Source organism: Canis aureus, chromosome 1 (genome assembly GCF_053574225.1).
Source record: "Canis aureus isolate CA01 chromosome 1, VMU_Caureus_v.1.0, whole genome shotgun sequence".
Lineage (NCBI taxonomy): Eukaryota > Metazoa > Chordata > Mammalia > Carnivora > Canidae > Canis > Canis aureus.
Genome location: NC_135611.1, coordinates 107432275 through 107454112, shown reverse-complemented (window position 1 = coordinate 107454112; position 21838 = coordinate 107432275). Strand labels below are relative to the sequence as shown.

The 21838-nt window shown below is 51.8% G+C and overlaps 1 protein-coding gene across 6 annotated transcripts; it reads left to right on the top strand.

The window, feature by feature from the left end:
* Window positions 1-531: 531 nt before the first annotated feature.
* On the top strand, window positions 532-21383 carry CPT1C (carnitine palmitoyltransferase 1C). 6 transcript variants are annotated; one of them, XM_077845004.1, is made up of 20 exons: window positions 532-787; window positions 1321-1383; window positions 1506-1660; window positions 7708-7847; window positions 9210-9381; window positions 9652-9753; window positions 9843-9980; window positions 13504-13581; window positions 13805-13912; window positions 14042-14126; window positions 14837-15032; window positions 15168-15350; window positions 16059-16164; window positions 18127-18243; window positions 18595-18759; window positions 18996-19130; window positions 19772-19924; window positions 20501-20614; window positions 20754-20846; window positions 21063-21383. In XM_077845004.1, the coding sequence occupies exons 3-20, from the start codon at window positions 1520-1522 to the stop codon at window positions 21246-21248; spliced, it is 2412 nt and encodes an 803-aa protein (XP_077701130.1). In that variant the 5' UTR covers window positions 532-787; window positions 1321-1383; window positions 1506-1519; the 3' UTR covers window positions 21249-21383. The 6 variants fall into 6 exon arrangements, with proteins under 6 accessions (XP_077701130.1, XP_077701115.1, XP_077701147.1 ...); XM_077844989.1 differs by having other exon boundaries at window positions 1321-1397; XM_077845015.1 differs by having other exon boundaries at window positions 545-655.
* The last annotated feature ends 455 nt before the right edge of the window (window positions 21384-21838 follow it).

The following is a 21838-nucleotide window of genomic DNA, read 5'->3' as shown; positions in this document are numbered from 1 at the left end:
TCCTGTTTCAGCCTCTGCTTGTCTCTGCCCATTCCGGCCTCCCAAACTGAGCCTGGTCTCCAGTGTATTCTTCCCCTCCATCTATGCCCTTTTTCCCACACGGAAGTCCCTCTGACTGTCTAACTTGAATCCAATCCGCTGTAGCATCTCCTTCGCACCAATCTGTGCAGCTGCATTGTCCGTGGGCGGTTTTGGTGGGCTGACCCAACCCCCAAAGCAGCCCTCCCTCCTGGGGACGGTAGAACTTGGACTCGCTCTATCTGGGCACCCACGCGCGTGACTACGTGTACCCAAAGGTGGGCCGTGAGCTCCAAGCTGAGCCTCGTTTTCAGAGAGAAAAGAGAGTGAGACAAAGCGGAGTGGGAAGCCCAAGAACCTGGGGTTCGGAGCAGAGAAGCTGCTTAGAACTCGGGAAACCAATGATGGCGAAATCAGGCCGAGGAGAAAAAGACTGAGGACCGGGGATCGAACGGAGGGAGAGGATTGGATGCTGGGCTTCGAGGGGGCGGGGATAGAACGCAGAGGGTTGGAAAGGGGCGGGGATAAAACCAGAGACTCGAATACCCGGCAAGGCACTCGCGAGGAGGCAGAAATCGGGGTTCCTGGATGTTGGATAATCGGGGGCGACCAGGAGCTCCGGAGGCCCGACGACCAGGTCGTGGACTCGTCGCACTGGGATTGGACAGATGCAAGTGGGAAACTTGGGTCTGGCGCTCTAAATCGAGGGTGGGGGGTGTGCTCGGGCTTGGTCTCCAGGATCCGATCGGCGGACCCCTGACTCAGCGTGGTAAGTATCGGAGGGGCCCGAGCTCCTGCGGGGCCTGCAGGCCTGTGGTTTGGGGTGGGCGTGCGGGCCTCTCCATCACTTGTCCTCGAAGCTCGCATCCGCTCCCAGCCTCAGCATCCCTGGCCGGGAGGCATGCGCGGTAGGGCGCTCCCTCCCCCACCCCTTCCAGCCCCTGGCGCGGGGGAGGGGACGCCGGGCCACTCTAGAGCGGATGAATTTATAGACATTGCCACCACCACCCCCGCTCCTCCCCCGCCAATCCCACCCCCACCCCATCCCTCCTCCTCGCCCTGGCATGGGAAACGGAAATGGGGCGGACCGTGCCAACGTCCGGCAGGTGTTCGTTACAAATGGGTCTCGGGACTAATGTTTTTCTCTAGACCCTGCAACTCAACCCTGGACCAGTTTCCGCCCCCAACCCTGAATCTTGAAAATCCTTCATGGGGAGGGGCGCACTGCCTTGAACCTCGTTCTCAGCAGAGCCGCAAAAGGGATTAACGCGAGTTGTCCCTCCTGCCTCTATGCGTTCACAGAGGTCCCCAGTTGATGTCCCTCCAACACCGGAGTCTCTGGCCGAGTCCTTCAAGAACCCTCAGGTGGTTGGGAAAGGGTGAGCCGCAGTCCTATATTCCCGGGTCTGTAGGAGGAGGGGCTTGGGGGCCCGGACTCCTGGGTCTGAGGCTGGGGACCTGGTAGTGACCCTCCCTCCACCTCCCAGGGCTCTAGCGTGACATGGCTGAGGCGCACCAGGCCGTGGGCTTCCGACCCTCGCTGACCTCGGACGGGGCCGAAGTGGAGCTCAGTGCCCCCGTGTTGCAGGAGATCTACCTCTCCGGACTGCGCTCCTGGAAAAGGCACCTCTCCCGCTTCTGGGTGAGGAGGGCCACGGCTTGGTTTCCTTCCAGGATCCAGTTGCCAGAGCTTCTGGGTTCTCCGAGGCTCACTGGGGAACCCTCAACCTCACCTACTGGGAACATCTACTCACCTCCTACACCACTTTCTGCACCACTTCCTTTTTCCTCACACCCCCAAACCCAATTTCTAGAATCTAGACCCCTGATGCCATGGTGCTCCCTCCTCTCACCCTTTACTTCTGTCGCCAGGTTCTAAACTAGGTGCTCCTCCTATCAGAACACTGTGATCTGATCAAGATCTTGGTCAGGCCACACCCCAGTCCTGAAGGGTCCTTCTTCCCCCTAGCGGGCACCCCTGGATCTGGGGGCCGCCTCCCTGCCCTTGCTTCTGAATCCCCCACACCCTCTCCAGTATGCGGTGCAGCGTCCTTGTGGTTCTGAGACGTGAACCAACAAATCTCTGTATCTGCACTTCTCCATCACTTACAAACCCTGCAGTCCCAGTCTGGGCTCATTGTCCTTGCTCTAGAATCCCCATGCCTACCCTGAGGTCACCAGTTCTGGAACTCCGGCACTGCATACATCGAGAGCCTCCCTGTTGGGTCACATCCTATCTGCTAACACAAGTCTTGAGCCCTTGTGGGGTTAGCCAAGACTGACTTTGGATCCTGGCTCGGCCACTTACTAGCTGTGTAGCCTTGGGCAAGTGTGTCTTTCTGAGCCTCAATTTCCCCACATGTCAAACGGGGGTGATGATAACACCTCCCTCAGGACAGTCGCGAGGATTAGATGAATTCTTACATGTAAGCGCTGAGCGAACTGTCCATGTCAAGTGCAGAGTGTTAGCTTTTGATAATACTTTTCTTTTAAAAAAAAAAAAAGATTTATTTATTTATTTATTCATGAGAGAGAGAGAGAGAGAGAGAGAGAGAGGCAGAAGGAGAAGCAGGCTCCATGCCGGGAGCCTGATGCGGCACTCGATCCCGGGACTCCAGGATCACGCCCTGGGCCAAAGGCAGGCGCTAAACTGCTGAGCCACCCAGGGATCCCCAATAATACTGTTCTTTATTCATTAACCAGATATCTATGGGACATTTTTTTTTTAAGATTTTATTTATTTGTTCATGAGAGACACACAGAGAGAGGCAGCGACAGAGGCAGAGGGAGAGGCAGGCTTCCTGCGGGGAACCCAATGCGGGACTTAATCCCAGGACCCAAGGATCACGCCCTGAGCCAAAGGCAGATGCTCAACCACTGAGCCACCCAGGCGCCCCTATGGGCCATTTATTAAGGGCTTGCCACTACTTGGACAGGGCAGGGAGCAAGACAGCCAGGGTTCTGCCCTCATGGAACTCTGGATTTAGCCGGAGGAGAAGGCAATGAAGGAGACGCATAAGCAAGATGCTGAGTATGTCAGATCATGTGACATGTGCCATGGGAGAACAGTAAAGCTGCCAGGAAGAGGGAGCATGGGGGCGTTGTGGGTGGCCCCATTATTTAATCTGAAGCTGAGACGTTTGAGCCGGCTGGATTGAACCTCCGTAGCCTTGCGAGTTGTTAAAACAGAGAGATATCTGTTCCAGTGGATAATAACCACTACCCCAAACCCCCAACGAGCTTCTTCTTTAGAAACATATATGTTTATTTATTTGAGAGAGATCGAGAGAGTACGATGCGGGAGTGGGAGGGTGGCAGGGAGAGGCAGAGGAGAAGCAGATTCCAGGCTGAGCAGGGAGCCTGACTCGGGGCTCCATCCCAAGACCCTGAGATCAAGACGTGAGCCAAAGTCAGATGCTTAATAGACTGAGCCACCCAGGCACCCCTCTTTTTTTAAGATTTTATTTTTAAGTAATCTCTACACTTGATATGGGACTCGAACCCATAACCCCAAGATCAAGAGTCACATGCTCTACTGACTGAGCCAGCCAGGTGTCATGTTCCACCCCACCCCCACCCCCGCAAAGAGCTTCTTTAGCCCTGACCCTGGAATCCTCTGGGCCTCAGGCTAATACATCAATTAAAACATTACCATGTAGCCATTAATCTGTGGTTAAATATATAAATACACATATACATACACGGGTAAATATGTATATGTTTATTAAATTAAGATATAGTTTCATAAAAAATGCACAGGTTTTTAAAATGTACAATCCTTGAATTTTGACAATACCTGTGTAACCCGGCAGCCCAGGTGGCTCAGCGGTTTAGTGCCGCCTTCCGCCCAGGGTGTGATCCTGGAGTTCTGGGATCAAGTCCCACGTCGGGCTCCCTGCATGGAGCCTGCTTCTCCCTCTGCCTGTGTCACTGCCTCTCTCTCTCTCTGTGTCTCTCATGAATAGAAAGATAAAATCTTAAAAAAAAAAAAAAAAACCTGTGTAACCAGCTTCCTATCCATACAGCATGACCACTGTTCTAGAATGTTCCTTTGAGCCGTTTACGAGGGAGCACCCCCCCACTCAGGGCAACCACTGTTCTGATTTCTATGCTTGAAGGTGGATTTTGACTATTTGTTGAATATTGCATTGTTGAATATTTTGACCCTTAGTTTTGAGTCAAAACCCAAAACCCTTCTCATAGTCAGATGTCCCCTAGGTGTGGTGGCCCCCACCAGACCTTCTCGTTCATATTAATCGATCATTGTATTAATGATCATTCTTGCCTTTCTGTAATATAACCAACTCTCTATCTATTGGACACCTGATGCTCTTAGGTCCTTCCTCTTCCATTCTGGGATCCTGGGGGCCACCCCGAAGTTGTGGCTCCTGGAACTCAGTCCTAGGGTGAGGGCTATGCCCTCAGCAACCACAGAGCTGAAATTCTGTAGTTTCATTTGACAGTCCCTCCCTCAAGGGATATCCATGACAGTCCCTCCCTCAAGGGATTGTGGTAAGCATTAGTTGTTTTAGTAGAAGGCCTGACTCACAGAAGTGACCAGTCCAATACTGCTGCTTCTATGGTCCTGGAGGCGGTTCCACATAGGTGCTGGGTGCCCCCCAGGCATGTTCTTAACTTCTCTGAGTTTCTGCTCCCTCCTTTCTAAAGTCACATTAGGTAACATTTAGTGTGTCCTAGGTTCTATACTTACCAGGCCCTTTAAATCTATTGCTTGTTATTGACTCTTGATCTCACGGTCATGAGTTTGAACCCCACATTGGGTGTAGAGATTACTCAAAAATAAAAGCTTTTAAAAATAAAAAAATCAGGGCACCTGGGTGGCTCAGTGGTTGAGCCTTTGGCTCACTACCTTTGGCTCAGGTTGTGATCCCAGGGTCCTGGGATCAAGTCCCGCATGAGGCTCCCCATGGGGAGCCTGACGTGGGACTCGATCCTCCGTCTCTAGGATCATGCCCTGGGCTGAAGGTGGCGAGCCACCGGGGCTTCCCTAAATAAAATCTTTAGACAAAAAATTAAAAAAATAAATCTATTGGCCATCTGATCCTTGTTATAGCCTCCTAAGGTAGACATATTATTAATCCCACTTTATAGATGAAGGAAGAGGCCCAGAGAGGTGCTTCCATTTTCTTAAGGTCACACAGCTGCTAAGAGGCAGAACTAGAGGCAGAGCTAGAATGAGCAGTGTGGCTGTGGGAGCCCATGTTCATGCCTGCTAGCCTGGGCTGCTTTTCTAGAACGTGGTCCCAGGACCTATGCCATGGGGCTGTCGTAAACTACGTGCAGTGGGGTCATTTGAGCCAAGCGTGTGGCACAGCATCCATGTGGATTGTTCATCAGCAGGAGGTCAGAGTATTTCCTGAGACGGTTTCCAAATGAATGAGATACAGCAGACCCCAGAGTGTGGAGCCTTGCAGCACATCCTATTGCATTAGGGTTCCAGAGGCATCTGGATGATTTCAGGGATTGAGAGTGGACCCACTGTGGCTTTGGATACATTCAAGCTTCTTGTCTTCTCAGTGTCTTCACCCATGTGATAGGCACAATGGTTTTCTTTTTTTTTTTTTATTAAAGATTTTATTTATTCATGAAAGACACAGAGAGAGGCAGAGACATAGACAGGGGGAGAAGCATGATCCCTGCAAGAAGCCCAATGTGGGATTCGATTCCAGGACCCCAGGATCACGACCTGAGCTGAACTATTTTTAAAAAATTTTTTTTTTGAGCCGAACTATTGAGCCACCCAGGTGCCCTGGCACGATGATATTTACTACTATCTTCCTGAGTTACAGGGCAATGAGATGAGTTATTGATGCACCTGATCCTTGGGAAGTGCTCTGGAGACATTTCCTGTTATTATGAAGCCCCTGTTCTACTACAATCCAGAGCACCAGATAAAGGAATTGATCGTTCCTTTTTTTTTTCTTTTTAATTTATGATAGTCACACACAGAGAGAGAGAGAGGCAGAGACATAGGAAGAGACATAGGCAGAGACATAGGCAGAGGGAGAAGCAGGCTCCATGCACCGGGAACCCGACGTGGGATTCGATCCCGGGTCTCCAGGATCGTGCCCTGGGCCAAAGGCAGGCGCTAAACCGCTGCGCCACCCAGGGATCCCCTGATCGTTCCTTTTAAAAAGAAATAATAATCGGGATCCCTGGGTGGCGCAGCAGTTTGGCGCCTGCCTTTGGCCCAGGGCGTGATCCTGGAGACTCCGGATCGAATCCCACATCGGGCTCCCGGTGCATGGAGCCTGCTTCTCCCTCTGCCTGTGTCTCTGCCTCTCTCTCTCTCTCTATCATAAATAAATAAAAATTAAAAAAAAAAAAAAAAGAAATAATAATCAACGAAAGAACCATGTTTGCCAGTAAGTTTTTCTTGCCAAACCAAAGAAAGACTGTCCAGTAAATAAATCCCAAGAAGCAGAGTAGCAATAGAAAAGATCATCATAATAATGTTTATTGAGCACCTACTGTGTGCCAGGCTCTGAGCTATGCAATTCGTCCTCCACCCCTGTGCCCCCTTTGCTTTATTTTTCTCCACAGTCTCTATTGCCATCTGTCACATGACCCTAAGCCTTTTTCTTAGTAGCTATTGTCTCTGTCCCCCAGGAGAACAGAAATCTTGTTGTCTTGTCACTGCTGTAATTGCAATTGGCATTTGTGGAAGTATTTTCTCTCTCTCTAACTTTTTATTTATTTGATACAGAGAGAGAGAGCACAAGCAGGGAGAGCAGGAGAGGGAGGAGCCGACTCCCCGCTGAGCAGGGAGCTTGATGAGGGACTCGATCCCAGGACCTCTGGCTCATGACCTTAGCCAAAGGCAGATGCTTCACCAGCTGAGCCACCCAGGTGTCTGGAAGGACATTTTCTCATCTGACCCTCGGTGACAGCCCTATGAGCCCAGTATTGAAATTGTTCCCATTCTACAGATGAGGAAACTGAGACTCTTGTTTGTGGTCACTTAGCTTTTTAGTGACAGAGTAGAGATTTAAAGCCTGGGGCTCCAGAGTCCGAACTCAAAACTGGATCTCTGAGCCTTGCTTGTTTGTTAACCTTGGGAAAAAGAGAGAACGTGGTTTCTTGAGCTCTGATGGTGGTAAGCAAATAACAAAGCTCATCTCATGCTGTCTGTGTGACCTTGAACCTAAGTGTTTTCTTTTGTAAAATGAGATCGCCTAAGTACCTACCTCACAGGGTCGTCGGGAGGATTTTAAGAGTTCATCCTTCTAGATAGCGCTTGGTCATGGGCCTTGGTTAAGCGTTAGTTATGTCCATGGCACTTGCCTGTGAGTCTGATTAATAGCCCAAGACTTTCCTTCATTCCATGACCATGTAGTTCTAGAAGGCCCCCCAAGTTCCAGACCCTGCTGTATATGGGGAATCATTTTGCCCGAGAGTAACCTCCTCCAGGGAACCCTCCCTGACTCCTTCAATTTGAGCAACCTGGCTTCATTGGGTTCCTGTGCCTTGTTTTATGTCCATGAGCACTTCACTTCATTCTTGACTGACTTCCCCCATCCTAAGGGCAGGACACAGCTCTGTCTGGTCCCCACTGGGTCTTGAGCACCCAGCTCAGGGTTCAGCACACACTGGGTGCTCTGTCAATATCTAAGAACAGTGCTCAGCAGAGGGATAATTGATTGAATGAGTGCCCTTTCCTTCCCACAGAATGACTTTCTCACTGGTGTGTTCCCTGCCAGCCCCCTCAGCTGGCTCTTCCTCTTCAGTGCAATCCAGCTCGCCTGGTTCCTCCAGCTGGATCCTTCCCTAGGACTCATGGAGAAGATTAAAGAGTTGCTGCCAGACTGGTGAGCTTCTCCATTTGAGCCCAGTAACCTCCCTTATTCTTCTCCTTCCACCCAGCGAGTTTTTCTATCAGGGTGTTGTGGCTGCTAAGGAATAGTAACCTCTGGGACTTATTTTTGGTCAGATTAATAAAGGTACAGTGTGAGTAACATGGAGGTGATTTCTTCCCTTCTTGCTAAGTGGGATGCTGACAAGCTAGAAAATGTCCAGATAGGGTTAGAGTGCCCTGGCAAAAGTAGAAGATCTGCTGGGCTCCAGTTGTGTAGTCTCAGGCAAAAGACTTCACCATTCCCTTGTCAGTCTTCATTTATAAAATATAGGTAATAATAATTGCTTCCTAGGGTGTTTGGAAGAATTAAACAAGAGCATGCACATGGAAGGGCACCTGGCTGGTTCAGTAGGTGGAGCATGTGACTCTTGATCTCAGAATTGTGAGTGTGAGCCTCACGTTGGGCATGGAGACTGGATACATACATAAATAATATCCTTAAAAAAAAAAAAAGAACACATGCACATGATCCATTTGGTACAGTGCCAGGAGGTTACTAATTGAGAATGGTTGTATTATTATAATTGGCATTTGGGGGCAATGTTGGAAGCCAGGTGCAGGTGAAGGGACAGGTTCTAGTGGTTCTAATTCTTGGCTTAGTCTTTCTGGGGAAGAAGGTTCAGATTTTGTACAGACAGTCCCAAAGGGCAGACCTAGGATCCGAGGTAGGAATTTCCAGGAAGGCTAGATATACCCAAGTCTACAGAGGGGAAGTAACGCTCCCCAAGTCTTCCTGGTGGGCTTCGCTTGCATGTCTGGTTGCCATTTTTCAAACATGGTCATCTATTGTAGTTTTTGAACAGCATGTCCTAAACTTGAGGTTATACTGGAGCCACCTGAGAGGCTCCTTAAAACACAGATGGCTGGACCCCACCCCAAGAGATTCTGTCTTAGTAGGTCTGGGTGGTGCCTGGGGATTTGCATTTCCAACCAGCTTCCAGGCAGTACTGATGCTGCTGGGCCAAGGGCCACACTTTGCAAACCACTGCCTTAGAGTAGAATTTGATTTCTAGGAGAGAAAAGTAGGTGTCCTTTCAATAAAATAAAATAAAATAAAATACCAGCTCCCACTTGTGAAGTACCTACTGATTTTAGGAGCTTGGGGTCCTCACACACCCAGGGAAGGAGGGGAGGCACAGACAGAGGATCCATGCCCACTTTACAAATGAAGACATCGGATATCTATGATTGACTCCAATTCTAGGTTTGCCCCCCATCAAAAGGCCAGGGTCAGAGAATGTTAGGAAGAGCAGGGGCTGGGTGGGGCTGGAGGGGAGGCCAGGAGACCCAGGCCTGTCCTCTCTTTCACTCCCAGGGGTGGACAGCACCACAGGCTTCGGGGAGTCCTGGCAGCGGCGCTGTTCGCTTCGTGTCTGTGGGGAGCCCTGATCTTCACCCTTCACGTGGCCCTAAGACTCCTTCTGTCCTACCATGGCTGGCTCCTTGAGCCCCACGGAGCCATGTCCTCGCCCACCAAGACCTGGCTGGTATGTGGGGGGCAGAGCCCTCTCTGCTCTGCCCTCCGGGGACCCACTTCTGGCTCTGCTTCCCTCCGGCTTCCACCTACGACCTTTCATGGGTCTCTATCCCCCTTTCCCCGGGACCCTGCCCACCTCTCTGGTCTCTATTCCACCTCCTGGGTTTCTGCCCCCGCCCCCGCTTTCCCTGGGTCTCTATCCCATTCTCTCTGTGGGTTGCCACACAGCTCCCCGACCCCAGCCAGGGGTGTAACGACCCACTAATTCCCCACCCCCCAGGCCCTGGTCCGCATCTTCTCCGGCCGCAAAACAATGCTCTTCAGTTACCAGCGCTCGCTGCCACGCCAGCCCGTGCCCTCCGTGCAGGACACCGTGCGCAAGGTGGGCCTGCCAGGTACCTCCGCCTGGGGCGCTGGGGGCGGCCGGTGGCGGGCGGGGGCGTCAGCTACCCTCTTCTCCTTGCCCCTCAGTACCTGGAATCTGTGCGGCCCATCCTCTCCGACGAGGACTTCGACTGGACGTCCGTCCTAGCGCAGGAATTCTTGAGGCTGCAGGCGTCGCTGTTGCAGTGGTACCTGCAGCTCAAGTCCTGGTGGGCTTCCAATTACGTGAGTCCCGGGCCCTGAACGCCGAGGTTCCGAGCCCTCCTTCCTAACCTGGAGGTCTACGCCCCGCCCCCCGCCCCGCCCCCTACCGTTTAAACCCAACCCCCAGATACTCCAGCTTGCTGCTCCAGCTCTCCCATACTCTGAACCCCAACCCGCGTGTGCCTGCATTTTGAGCCTCCCCGCCCCCACCTCCAGCTCCGACACTCGGAGCCTGACTTCAATCACCTAAGCTCCGCCTCCAGGGCCTGCCCACACCCGCAGCCCCGCCCCCACGCCTCCAGGATTGGAACCAGAATTCCAGGATTCATCCAACATTTCCGCCCTCCCCTGGCAGGAGGCAAAAAACATTTTGCGCCTCCGCCCCCAGAGTAGCTCTTGTTCTACCACCACCCCCCCCCCCCCTTCTGCTCAAGGGCACCTCCCCCAGATGGGCTTCTACTCTGAGTTCAGGAGCCAGGCCTTTGGTAGTACTCTGACTTGGAGTTTCTTGCACAGAGCAAGGCAGCAATTCACCCAAACCAGGGCTAACAGGCCTCCGGTTCGGTAGGAAGTCCTAAATAGCCGTCAGGCAGCGTGGGATGAGGTGGAGGTAGCGATGAAGAGACAGGGTGGTGTGAGTGTCCGGAAGGTGGGATCGCCTGCGGACACAGTCATTGGATGGGAGGATTAGGGTTCCAGGAGGAGAAATTATTAGGGTTGAGCCCTGAGGGTTGGACAGAACTTGAACCTGTCTGGTTAGTAGGAGGGAATAGGGTGGGCAGAGGTGAGCAAGTAAGAAGGTTGTAGGGCACGGGCTGGGAAGCAGGAGGGTGATCCTCAGGGGGAGGTGATGGTGGAGGAGAGGTGGGAGAGGCCTGAACTCCAGCCGAGGACCCTGGACTCTTTTCTCGGGGTGCCAAGGAGCCATGGGAGGATTCTGAACAGGGGAGGGTCAGGATCCCCTGTGGTGTCAGGGAGACACTGGAGGCCAGGAGGTTGGAGAGGATGCTAGGGTGAGGATCTAGGGGAAAGGATGAGGCCTTGCAGGGGAATTGGGACCAAGGGAAGGAGGCAGAGTCAGGGGGCAGGAGGGTGGGGCTGGGACTACCAGGCTGGGGGTGGGGAGATGGCAGGATGGCATTCACAGGCCTTAACTGATATTGGGAGGTGGGGGACTGCCAGGCTCTCCCTAAGATGGGGAAAAGGGGAGCATCCCTGAGGGGAAGGCACTGAGCTTGGGGGGTGCTGGGAAGATGCCCTGGAGCAGCTGGACATCTGAGTGAGGGCTCAGGAAAGAGGCCTCGGTGACAGGAAATGGGACCTTTAGCTACAGAAGGAAATTGAAACATTGGACTTGGAAGGGAAGCAGATCTGGGACACAGCCCCAAGGGGCAGCAGCATGGAAAGGTCAGTCAGACAAGCTCCGTGGAGGGGACTGAGTCATGTCTGAAGGGGTAGGAGAGAAGCCAGGCCTTAGTTTTTAAATTTTTTTCCCTTCAAGCTGTTGGAGCAGATTCTTGGTTTTGTGTGTGTGTGTGTGTGTGTGTGTGTGTGTGATTGTTTTTCCCAAAGATTTTATTTATTTGAAAGAGAGAGAGAGCACGAGCAGGGTGAGAAGCAGACTCCCTACTGAGCAGGGAGCCAGACACAGGGCTCAAACACAGGACTCTGAGATCATGACCTGAGCCAAAGGCTGATGTTTAACTGACTGAGCCACCCAAGCACACCTGTTGGACCAGATTCTGTGCTAATACACATGTACACGTGTGCACAGACACACACAATGTATATATTTCATTGTACATCTAGGGCACTGCCAATTATAATATACTCCATTATCTTATGCACAACAAAGAAAAAGAAAATGAACACCAACTAAAGTCTGACACAGGGCTTCCTTATTACAGATTTTTTTTTTAATTTTTATTTATTTGTGATAGTCACAGAGAGAGAGAGAGAATGAGGCAGAGACACAGGCAGAGGGAGAAGCAGGCTCCATGCACCGGGAGCCCGACGTGGGATTCGATCCCGGGTCTCCAGGATCGCGCCCTGGGCCAAAGGCAGGAGCCAAACCGCTGCGCCACCCAGGGATCCCTTATTACAGATTTTTTATCTATATTTTTTAATTGTTATATGAATTTTATTTATATATATATAATTTTAAATGATATAACATAATATGCTTGTACATTTTATAATTTATAGAAACATATTTAATATATCATAAAGTATATAGAACATATAGATGTACATATAATTTTTATTGTGGTAAAATGGACATCATGTAAAATTTACCATTTTAACCATTTTTAAGTACGCAATTCGGTGGTATTAAGTACATCTGCAATGCCATGGAACCATCATGACAGTCTGTTTCCAGAACTTTTTCATCATCCCAAACAGAAACTCTGTACCTATGAGGGAAACACATCCCCATTTCCACTTCCCCGAAGTGCCAGGTAACTTCTAGTCTACTCACTACCTTTAGGAATTTACCTATTTTAGATTTTTCATATAAGTAGAATCATACACGATGTGTCCTTTTGTGTCTGGCTCATTTCATCTGGCATAATGTTTTCAGGGTCCATCCATGGTGTAGCACACATTAGATTTTCATTCCTTTTTCTTTTTTAAAGATTATTTATCTATTTATTCATGAGAGACACACAGAGAGAGGCAGAGACACTGGCAGAGGGAGAAGCAGGCCCCCCACAAGGAGCCTGAGGCAGAACTCGATCCAGGACCCCGGGATCACGCTCTGAGCTGAAAGCAGATGCTCAACCACTGAGCCACCAAGGCGTCCCTCTTTCCTTTTTCTACTAACATTCCATTGCAGGGACACCTGGCTGGCTCAGTTGGTGGAGAAAGAGACTCTTGATCTCACGGTTCTGAGTTCAAGCTCCATGTTGGGTGTAGAAATTACTTAAAAATAAAATCTTAGGGAGCCTGGGTGGCTCAGTCAGTTAAGTGTCTGCGTTGGCTCAGGTCATGATCCCAGAGTCGTCTGCTTCTCCCTCTGCCTCCCCACGCCCGCTCATTCTTGCAGTTGCTTGCTTGTGCTCTCTCTCTGAAATAAATAAATAAAATCTTAAAAAAATAAAATATTCTTTAAAAACCCATTCTATTGGATGGATAGACCACATTTTGGTTGTCCATCTATCTATTGATGGACACTTGGGTCTTGCTGGTATTTTTTGAAATCTCATATGAGATCATTTCACATATCTTATTGTGCACCTAGCTTTTTCCATTTAGCTACATGACTTGGTGCTCGCTCCTTCTGTGTCAGTGGTACAGATGTCCCTTGTTCTTGAACAGCTTCGTAGTAATCCAGGACATGAGTGTTAGTGAGGTTTAGCTAACTGATCCCCAACTGATGGACTTCTAGGTTACTGCTAGTTACCGATCATGATGGCCTCCTTCATTGAACTCTACCCTCCCTGTTTGACACAGTAGAGTCTTTGGGGTCTTGCCACTCTTGCTGTCCCTGCCAACCCCCCTTGGCCCTAGCTGCCCCAGCCATGTCTTTCTGTCCCACTCCTAGGTCAGTGACTGGTGGGAAGAATTTGTGTACCTGCGCTCCCGGCACTCGCTGATGGTGAACAGCAACTATTATATGATGGTGAGAGGGGGAGAATGGGACTAGGAGCTGGGCAGGGGCTGAGTTCAAAGCTCCCCAGATTTAGGGTTGGGATGTCTTTGTGAGAAGTGGGGTTTAGGGTCAGTGACTCAAATCAGAGTTTTATTCATGCTGCCATTTGTTGGGGGTCATGATTTGTGTTTGGGGTCAGTGCCCCCATCAGGGGCAAGCCTAACCCCAGGCATTCCCCTCGCCTGGCCGCCAGGACTTCCTGTACGTCACTCCCACACCAGTGCAGGCTGCTCGTGCTGGGAACGCAGTCCATGCCCTCCTCCTCTACCGCCACCGCCTGAACCGCCAGGAGATCCTGCCTGTAAGATGGGCCCCCCAGCCCCCCACTGGGCTGGGGCCGTGGGCTGGGGACATGGGCTCTGGTCCTGTGGCCATACGGCCATGTTGGTCCTGGGAGGCAGTGTTCTCCTGAGCCCATGGTCTCTTGCAGACTTTGCTGATGGGAATGAGGCCCTTATGCTCTGCCCAGTATGAGAAGATATTCAATACCACACGCATTCCCGGCATCCAAAAAGGTAAGATTCCTCTTGCGTCCTCACTGACAGAGGTGTAACAGTGTAGTAGGTGAGAACATGTTCTCCTGTTTGAACCCCAGCTCCATCGCTCCCTAGCTGTGTGACATTGGGTAAGTTACTACCCTCTCTGAGCCTTGGTTTCCTCATCTCTAAAATGGGATAATAAGGGTGCATAGGGTGGTGAGGATTAAATGAGTGTTTAGAGGGCACCTGGGTGGCTCAGTCGTTGAGCATCTGCCTTTGGCTCAGGTTGTGATCCCAGGGTCCTGGGATCGAGTCCCACATCTCCCTCTGCCTAGGTAGATAGATAGATAGATAGATAGATAAATAAATAAATAAATATTTAGAACAGTGCAAGCCATACAGGAAGTATGGTTCTTATTATCTAATAATAAGTAATAAATGATTCTTATTCTTTTTTAAAAGATTTTAAAAATTATTTTAGAGAGAGAGTGCACGTGTGCATGTGCTAGCTGGGGGGAAGAGCAGGGGTGGTGAGGGAGAGGGAAGGAGTCCCAAGCAGACTCCCTGCCCAATGTAGAGCAGGGAGCAGCTGGATCCCACGACACTGAGATCACAACCTGAGTCGAAACCAAGACTCAGACACTTAACCAACTGACCCACCCAGGTACCCCTAAATGGTTCTAATTTTTATTTTTATGATGTGTCTGACCTTCCTGCCCTCTGCACTCTGCCCACCCCACCTCTAGATCACATCCGCCACCTGCGTGACAGCCGACATGTGGCCGTCTTCCACCGAGGCCGATTCTTCCGCGTGGGGACCCACTCCCAAAGTGGCCTGCTCTCCCCGAGGGCCTTGGAGCAGCAGTTCCAGCGAATCCTGGATGACCCGTCCCCCGCCTGCCCCCAGGAGGAGCATCTGGCGGCCTTGACTGCGGCTCCCAGGTGAGAAGAGGAGGTCAGGGGACCCAGAGGCCCAGGCAGCCTCAAGAGGCTGGGGAAGAGCAAAGTGTGTGGGGGGGTGGATGGAGTCTGGGCAGGGTGCAGGGCCAGCCTGAGCTCAGGCACATCCCCCGATAGGGACGTGTGGGCCCAGGTGCGGAGTTCCCTGAAGGTCCAGGCTGAGGATGCCCTGGAGGCCGTGGAAGGAGCTGCCTTCTTTGTATCACTGGACTCAGAGCCTGCAGGGCTCACCAGAGAGGACCCTGCTGCTTCACTGGATGCTTATGCCCGCGCCCTACTGGCTGGCAGGGGCCATGACCGGTGAGCCAGCCCCTGAACTTGAACCTCACCCTGGCCTGGTGACCCCAGAACCTAGTATCTAGACCTAGGACTCTGGACACTAGACAAGCAGACCCTGGACCCCAGACCTGGGGCATCCTCCGGTCTAAGGACCCCTTCAATCTGAGGACCCCCACCCAATGCCTTGAGACCCAGGGACCTCTAACACAGAGAGCTTCTGGGTCCCAGGGTCTGGCATCCCTGGGACCCCAGGTCACCGAACCTAGACACCAAAGACCTAGAGTCCCAAAGCCAAAAGCCCAAGCCCAGGGACCTTAGGCCCAGAACCACAGAATCCTTAGATTTTAATGTAGGCTCCCTAAACCCAGAACCCCATACCTGGGGCTTCCCATCTAGAGAGCCTCAGACAACTTTCTAGATGCACACCAGGCATCAACTGTAATTTCTGAGGTTCCCAGGAAAGATCCCCTAACCTCTTAGCTCCTTGTGAGCCTTGAACCTTTCTTGGCATGTTCTCTCAAAATCTTCCAATTTCCCAAGCCCTAGACATGTCTCAGAAACCATCTAGACCACCTGATGGAGAGCCCCCCCTGTCTTAGGGAGTTCCACACCATCCTTGATTCCACAAAGATCTGCCCACCCTGACACTCCTGCAAGTCCTACAAAGACTACCCAAGTTCCATCCTGGCCCTGGCTCTTTGGCGACCACTTTGAATTCTCCCCCTGCAGCTGGTTTGACAAATCCTTCACTCTAATTGTCTTCTCCAATGGGAAGCTGGGCCTCAGCGTGGAGCACTCATGGGCTGACTGCCCCATCTCAGGACACATGTGGGAGGTAGGATAGCCAGCCCACCCCCACCCTGGGGACCATCAGCCCCATTTCCAAAGACCTTCCCCTCCAGGGCCTCACACTCAGCAGGAAGACAGAGGGGACGCCTGGATAGCTCAGTGGTTGAGCATCTGCCTTTGGCTCAGGTCGTGATCCTGGGGTCCTGGGATCAAGTCCTGCATTGGGCTCCCTGCAGGGAGCCTGCTTCTCCCTCTGCCTTTCTCTGTGTCTCTCATGAATAAATAAAATCAAAAAGAAAAAGAAAGAAAGAAAGAAAGAAAGAAAGAAAGAAAGAAAGAAAGAAAGAAAGAAAGAAAGAAAAGAAAAGCAAAGCTCAGAAACAGGCAGAGACTGGACTGGAATCACCCAGCAAGGAAAAGGGAATCTGGGATTATGACCTTCTTTTGATGAATGGGCCGTTGGGGCTCAGAGAAGGGAAGTGATCTGCCCAGAGTCACGGCGCCAGGTGTTGCAGAGCAAGAATATGATCCTAGAATGCTCTGAGACCAGAATGGAGGCCTTTCCACCACATCACACTGAATCAGAATGATCTTCCAGCTCTGGCTTGCTGTGTGACCTTGGGCAAGTTCCTCCCCTCTGAGATGAAAAAGTTGGGTTTCTTTTATCTGTAAACTGCCATCCAATCCTGAGAACTCTAGCATCTCTTTTTTCTCTATTTCATTTAATTCCTAAATCATAGGGGGTGGTGTCCATACCCTATGAGGTTCACACTCTTTCATGGCATTACATAAGGCATTGGATGGAGCCAAGGGTGGGATCTGGAGAAGTGGAGGCCCCTTTCAGATTTTAGGAGCATCCCCTGGGATTAAGCAGTGACTCTTCTGTGCCTATTTCTCGTTTGTAAAATGGGAGAATTTCCCCTTTGATTATATTGGTAGAGGAAACCATCAATTCAGTTGAACTTGAGACTCTTCAGACCCTTCTTGTCCACATAGGGTCTCTGCCCATCAACTTTGAATGAAGAGATATCACGTAGAATATGATAGAGAGGGGATCCCTGGGTGGCTCGCGGTGGTTTAGCGCCTGCCTTTGGCCCGGGGCATGATCCTGGAGTCCCGGGATCAAGTCCCACGTCGGGCTCCCTGCATGGAGCCTGCTTCTCCCTCTGCCTGTGTGTGTGTCTCTCTCATGAATAAATAAATAAAATCTTAAAAAAAAAAAAAAGAATATGATAGAGATCACTGGAAACTCCAAGGCACCAAGCGGGGGAGGTTCTTCTTCAGATAGGTTTCTAACATTGCAATGGGGATATGGATCCCTTCTTCCTAAGTGATTATGAGAATTAAATGGAAGGCTGCCGGGTAGCACACGTGCTCCATCAGTGCTGATTTAAAATATTGAACCACCAGCAGGGTGTGGGCACCACCCCCCAATCAGAATGGAGGTCACCCTTCCATTCTGGAGACTCATGCTGTGCACAGCTCTATCTCTCCCATCTCAGGATCCTGGTGGGGGCGGGGGGATGGTGGTGGTGGGGTGTCTTGGGAAGGCTGGAATAGCTGTGGGTGACTCTTTGTCTACCAGTCAGAAGTAAAATGTCAGTAAGCACCCGCAGCATATTAGTATCAATCCTGCTCTCCATGAACTTGAACCTGAGAACACACCTGTGAACATCAGAGGTTTCTGTTTCTTTTTTTTTTTTTAAGATTTTATTTATTTATTCATGAGAGACACACAGAGAGAGGCAGAGACACAGGCAGAGGGAGAAGCAGGCTCCCTATGGGGAGCCTGATACAAGACTCGATCCCAGGACCCTGGGATCACGACCTAAGCCAAAGGCAGATTCTCAATCACTGAGCCAACCAGGTGTCCCAAGAGGTTTCTGTTTCTTAAGGACTGTCCCCTTTGCCCCCAGCCCCAGAAACGACTTATGAAAAGAAGTCCCTGGTTAGAGGGCCCTCAGCCCAGAGGGAGGAAGGGACTCTGACAGCCTCTGTTTGTGCACAGTTCACTCTGGCCACAGAATGTTTTCAGCTGGGCTACTCTGCAGACGGCCACTGCAAGGGGCATCCTGATCCCTCGCTGCCCCAGCCCCAGCGGCTATACTGGCACCTTCCAGAAAAGGTGAGATCGGGCTCTGGGGCCTCTTCTCCAAGTCCCCAGACCTTCCTGGCTCTGACTCTAAATTCATCCCCACCTCCAAACTCAATTCCACCCCAGCCCCAACTCTAACCTTACCCCGCCCATCCCCGCCAGTCCCATTCTCAATCCCAACCCCATCCCCAACCCCAGTCCCACAGTGACCCCCACCAAAAATCCAGCCCTGCAGCTACATGTTCGTTTCTGTCCTCATTTCCACATTCCACCCCTACCCTGATTCAATTCCCACCTCCACTTCCAGCCCCACTCCCGACTCTCACCCTACCCTATCTGTAACCCCAGCCATCCCTCCCTCCCTCCCTCCTCCTCTGGCAGATCCATCTGTCCATCTCTCTAGCCCTGAGGGGAGCCAAGACCCTGTCTGGAAACATCGATTGCCACGTCTTCCCCTTCTCCCATTTTGGCAAGAGCTTCATCAAACGCTGCCACCTCTCTTCAGACAGCTTCGTCCAGATGGCCTTGCAGCTGGCCCACTTCCGGGTCAGTTGGGTCCCTTGACCTCAGCCCCTTGCCAGAACTTTGGTTCTCCTGGGCCTGCCCTGTCAGTCCCTTTAAGAACTCTTCTTGGTTATGCCTTTGTGGGTTCTGCCATCTTGATTTCTCTCCCAACCACATGTTCCCTGAGCAGGAAGAGGTGGGAGGTCCACAGAGGTGGGTCAAGTGTGGGAATATTTCCAGAGACCAGCTGACAGGCTCCTCCCTTCCTTGTCCCCCAGGACAGGGGTCAATTCTGCCTGACTTATGAGTCGACCATGACTCGCTTGTTCTTGGAAGGCCGGACAGAGACGGTGCGATCTTGCACGAGGGAGGCCTGCAACTTTGTGAGAGCCATGGAGGACAAAGAAAAAACAGTGGGTGTAGGCCTCGTTTGAGGCTTTGGTCATTTCCACATACTCGTTCCTACATTTGCAAATATTTTTGGAGCACCTTCTGAGGACCAGGCCCTCTGATGGGTGTTATGGACAAAGGAGGAACCAGACCTGGTCTATGACCTCAAGAAACTCTCTGGTGGGGAGAGGCGGAGATATTTCAGCATAGTGCGACGGATGCTTTAATGGGGGTCAACCAGGGTACTGGGGGAGCACCCATCAGGGATCCTTGGTTCTCCAATGTAGCTCTCTTAGATTATTTAACTTCTATGTGACCTTGTGACTTCCATTTGTACCCTTCCATGGATTCCCCATATAACCTCTCAGCTCAGAAACCCCCTAGGACACCTTTCCCTCTCACCCTACCTATAGTGGTTTAATGGAAGGAGTTGGGGCCCTAGATCAGACAGTCTCACCTGGGGACCCACTTGATTCTGCTTTGCTGTGTGACCCTGGGCAAGTGACTTCCCTCCCTGAGCCTGTTTCCCCTCTGTAAAATAGAGTCCATATCTCTGCCTTGCAGGGATTTTGCAAGCTGGGTTGAAGCCAGGGGTGTGACAAGCCCCAGCAGTAAGCCCACTTCCTGTCTTTCCATGACCTGTGACCACCCCGGGGGACCCCAGGAACCCCAGCGCCGCGCACTATTCCGCCTGGCGGTGGAAAAGCACCAGTCTCTGCTGAAGGCTGCGATGAGCGGACAGGGAGTGGACCGTCACCTCTTCGCACTCTACATCGTGTCCCAATTTCTCCACCTGCGGTCACCCTTTCTGGACCAGGTTGGGGTGCAGAGAAAGGGTTAGAGAGGGAAGAGGGGAACCATGGGAGAAGGGTACTTCTCAACCAGGAGAGAGAGGTTGGCAAAGGGAGTTATTAGAGGAGTTGGGGGAGGCCGGAGTGGTGCTGGGGCAAGAGAGGGAGGGGGCGGCGAGGGAAAAGAGGTAGGAAGGTAGGGAGCACGGAAGGAGGCGGAGTCGGGGAGACAACCGGGACGTGGTTAGAGAAAGAGGCGTGGTCAGGAGAAGCCGAGAGGGGAGACGGAGGTGTAGTCCGAAAGGAGGCGAGCAGAGGCGCGGGGGTCAGGAAGATGATGGGGCGCGGTCAGGGGAGGGGGCGTGGTCAGGGAAGCGGAGAGGGTGTGGTCAAAGGAATGGGCGTGGTCAGGGAGAAGCAGAGAAGAGGTGTGGTCAGAAAGGAGGAGACGCAGACGGACCGGTGTCAGGGAGGGACCCGCAGAGAGACCCAGTAGTTTAGAGGAAATGGGCGGTCGGAAGGGGCCGGGGCTGCGCGGAGCTGAACCACGGAGGCGGGGACTGGCGGGTCTTCATTGCGTACTTGACCATCCTGTCTGTCAGGTTCACTCAGAGCAGTGGCAGCTGGCCACCAGCCAGATCCCTGTTCAGCAAATCCACCTGTTTGACGTCCACAATTACCCCGACTATGTTTCCTCCGGGGGTGGATTCGGGCCGGTGAGTGGAACTGGGCCTGATCCCGCCTCCGTGGGCCTTCGGGCCTGAGAGAGGAGGGCGTGGGGGGTCTGCGCTCTGGCTGAGAGGGGTTGAGGGGCACTGGAGGCTATTTACTTCCCTTCACTCTGCTCATCTCCAGGCCGATGATCACGGTTACGGCGTTTCGTACATTTTCATGGGGGATGACACCATCACCTTCCACATCTCCAGCAAAAAGTCAAGCACAAAAACGGTGAGATAGACTTGCACACACCTCCCTGTAGGACCTCCTCCCTCAGGACCCAGGGGTCTAGAATCCTAGCTCCCTGCTGTCCCATGATCCAGGAATCCCAGTCCCCAGCCCCCTCCTCCCTCAGACCAAGACATCAGGGATGTCAGCCCTCCTGATTTTCAGCACTGAGGAGCCCCTCCCCCAGGTTCTCCTAGACATACCTATTTTTCCTTCTAGGACTCCCATCGACTGGGGCAGCATATTGAGGATGCACTGTTGGACGTGGCCTCCCTGTTTCAGGAGGGGCAGCGTCTTAAGCCCAGGTGCGGAGGATTACAGGAGGAGGACTTGGGGCACAGGTGTGGTTCTCTCCCCTGCCACACTAGGGGCTCCAGGGCACCCACAAAATCCACCAACTTTTGACCCCTTCCTGCAGGGAGCTGGTCTCCCCATGAACTAGGGAGAGGGTCATTACAACTGGGCTGATGCAGAACAGAGGCAGCCTGTTTGGGTTTGGGAATCCCACATCTGGGCCAATAAAGATATATAAGCTAGGTATATGGTGTTTGCTGTGCTGTTGTGCTGGGCAGGGGTGGGAGAAGTGAGGATCAGGGTGAAGGAGGAGAAAAGTTCCCCTCCATCCCCAGACCCAACTGTGAATTGTCAGTTACAGTTGATTTCATCTACAGCCCCCAATCAAGCCCCTTCTACTGCATTCCTAGCTCCAGTCACACCAAACCCAACCATCCAAGGCCAACCCCAATCAAACAACCTCCCAAACTCTCATTAGTCCAGTTCCTGAGGCCCCAACACCACTGCCCACCCCAAAAATAAAGATCGACACTATTTCACCCACCTGAGTTGACACCCCTCAAATGAACCCCTTTCATTATTCAACCCCAACCCCAGGCATTTTAATCTCCACCTCGATGATGGATTCAACTCCCATAACTAGGAAATGCACTACCTAATGTTTGCCCTTACTGTCATGATTCCAACAATTCCAAAACACC

Coding starts and splice junctions, on each gene's coding strand:
- CPT1C (XM_077845004.1), top strand. CDS start 1,520: ATGGCTGAGGCGCACCAGGCCGTGGGCTTCCGACCCTCGCTGACCTCG. Junction 15,033..15,167: donor GCCTTGACTGCGGCTCCCAG/GTGAGAAGAGGA, acceptor ATCCCCCGATAG/GGACGTGTGGGCCCAGGTGC. Junction 18,244..18,594: donor ACTGGCACCTTCCAGAAAAG/GTGAGATCGGGC, acceptor CTCCTCTGGCAG/ATCCATCTGTCCATCTCTCT.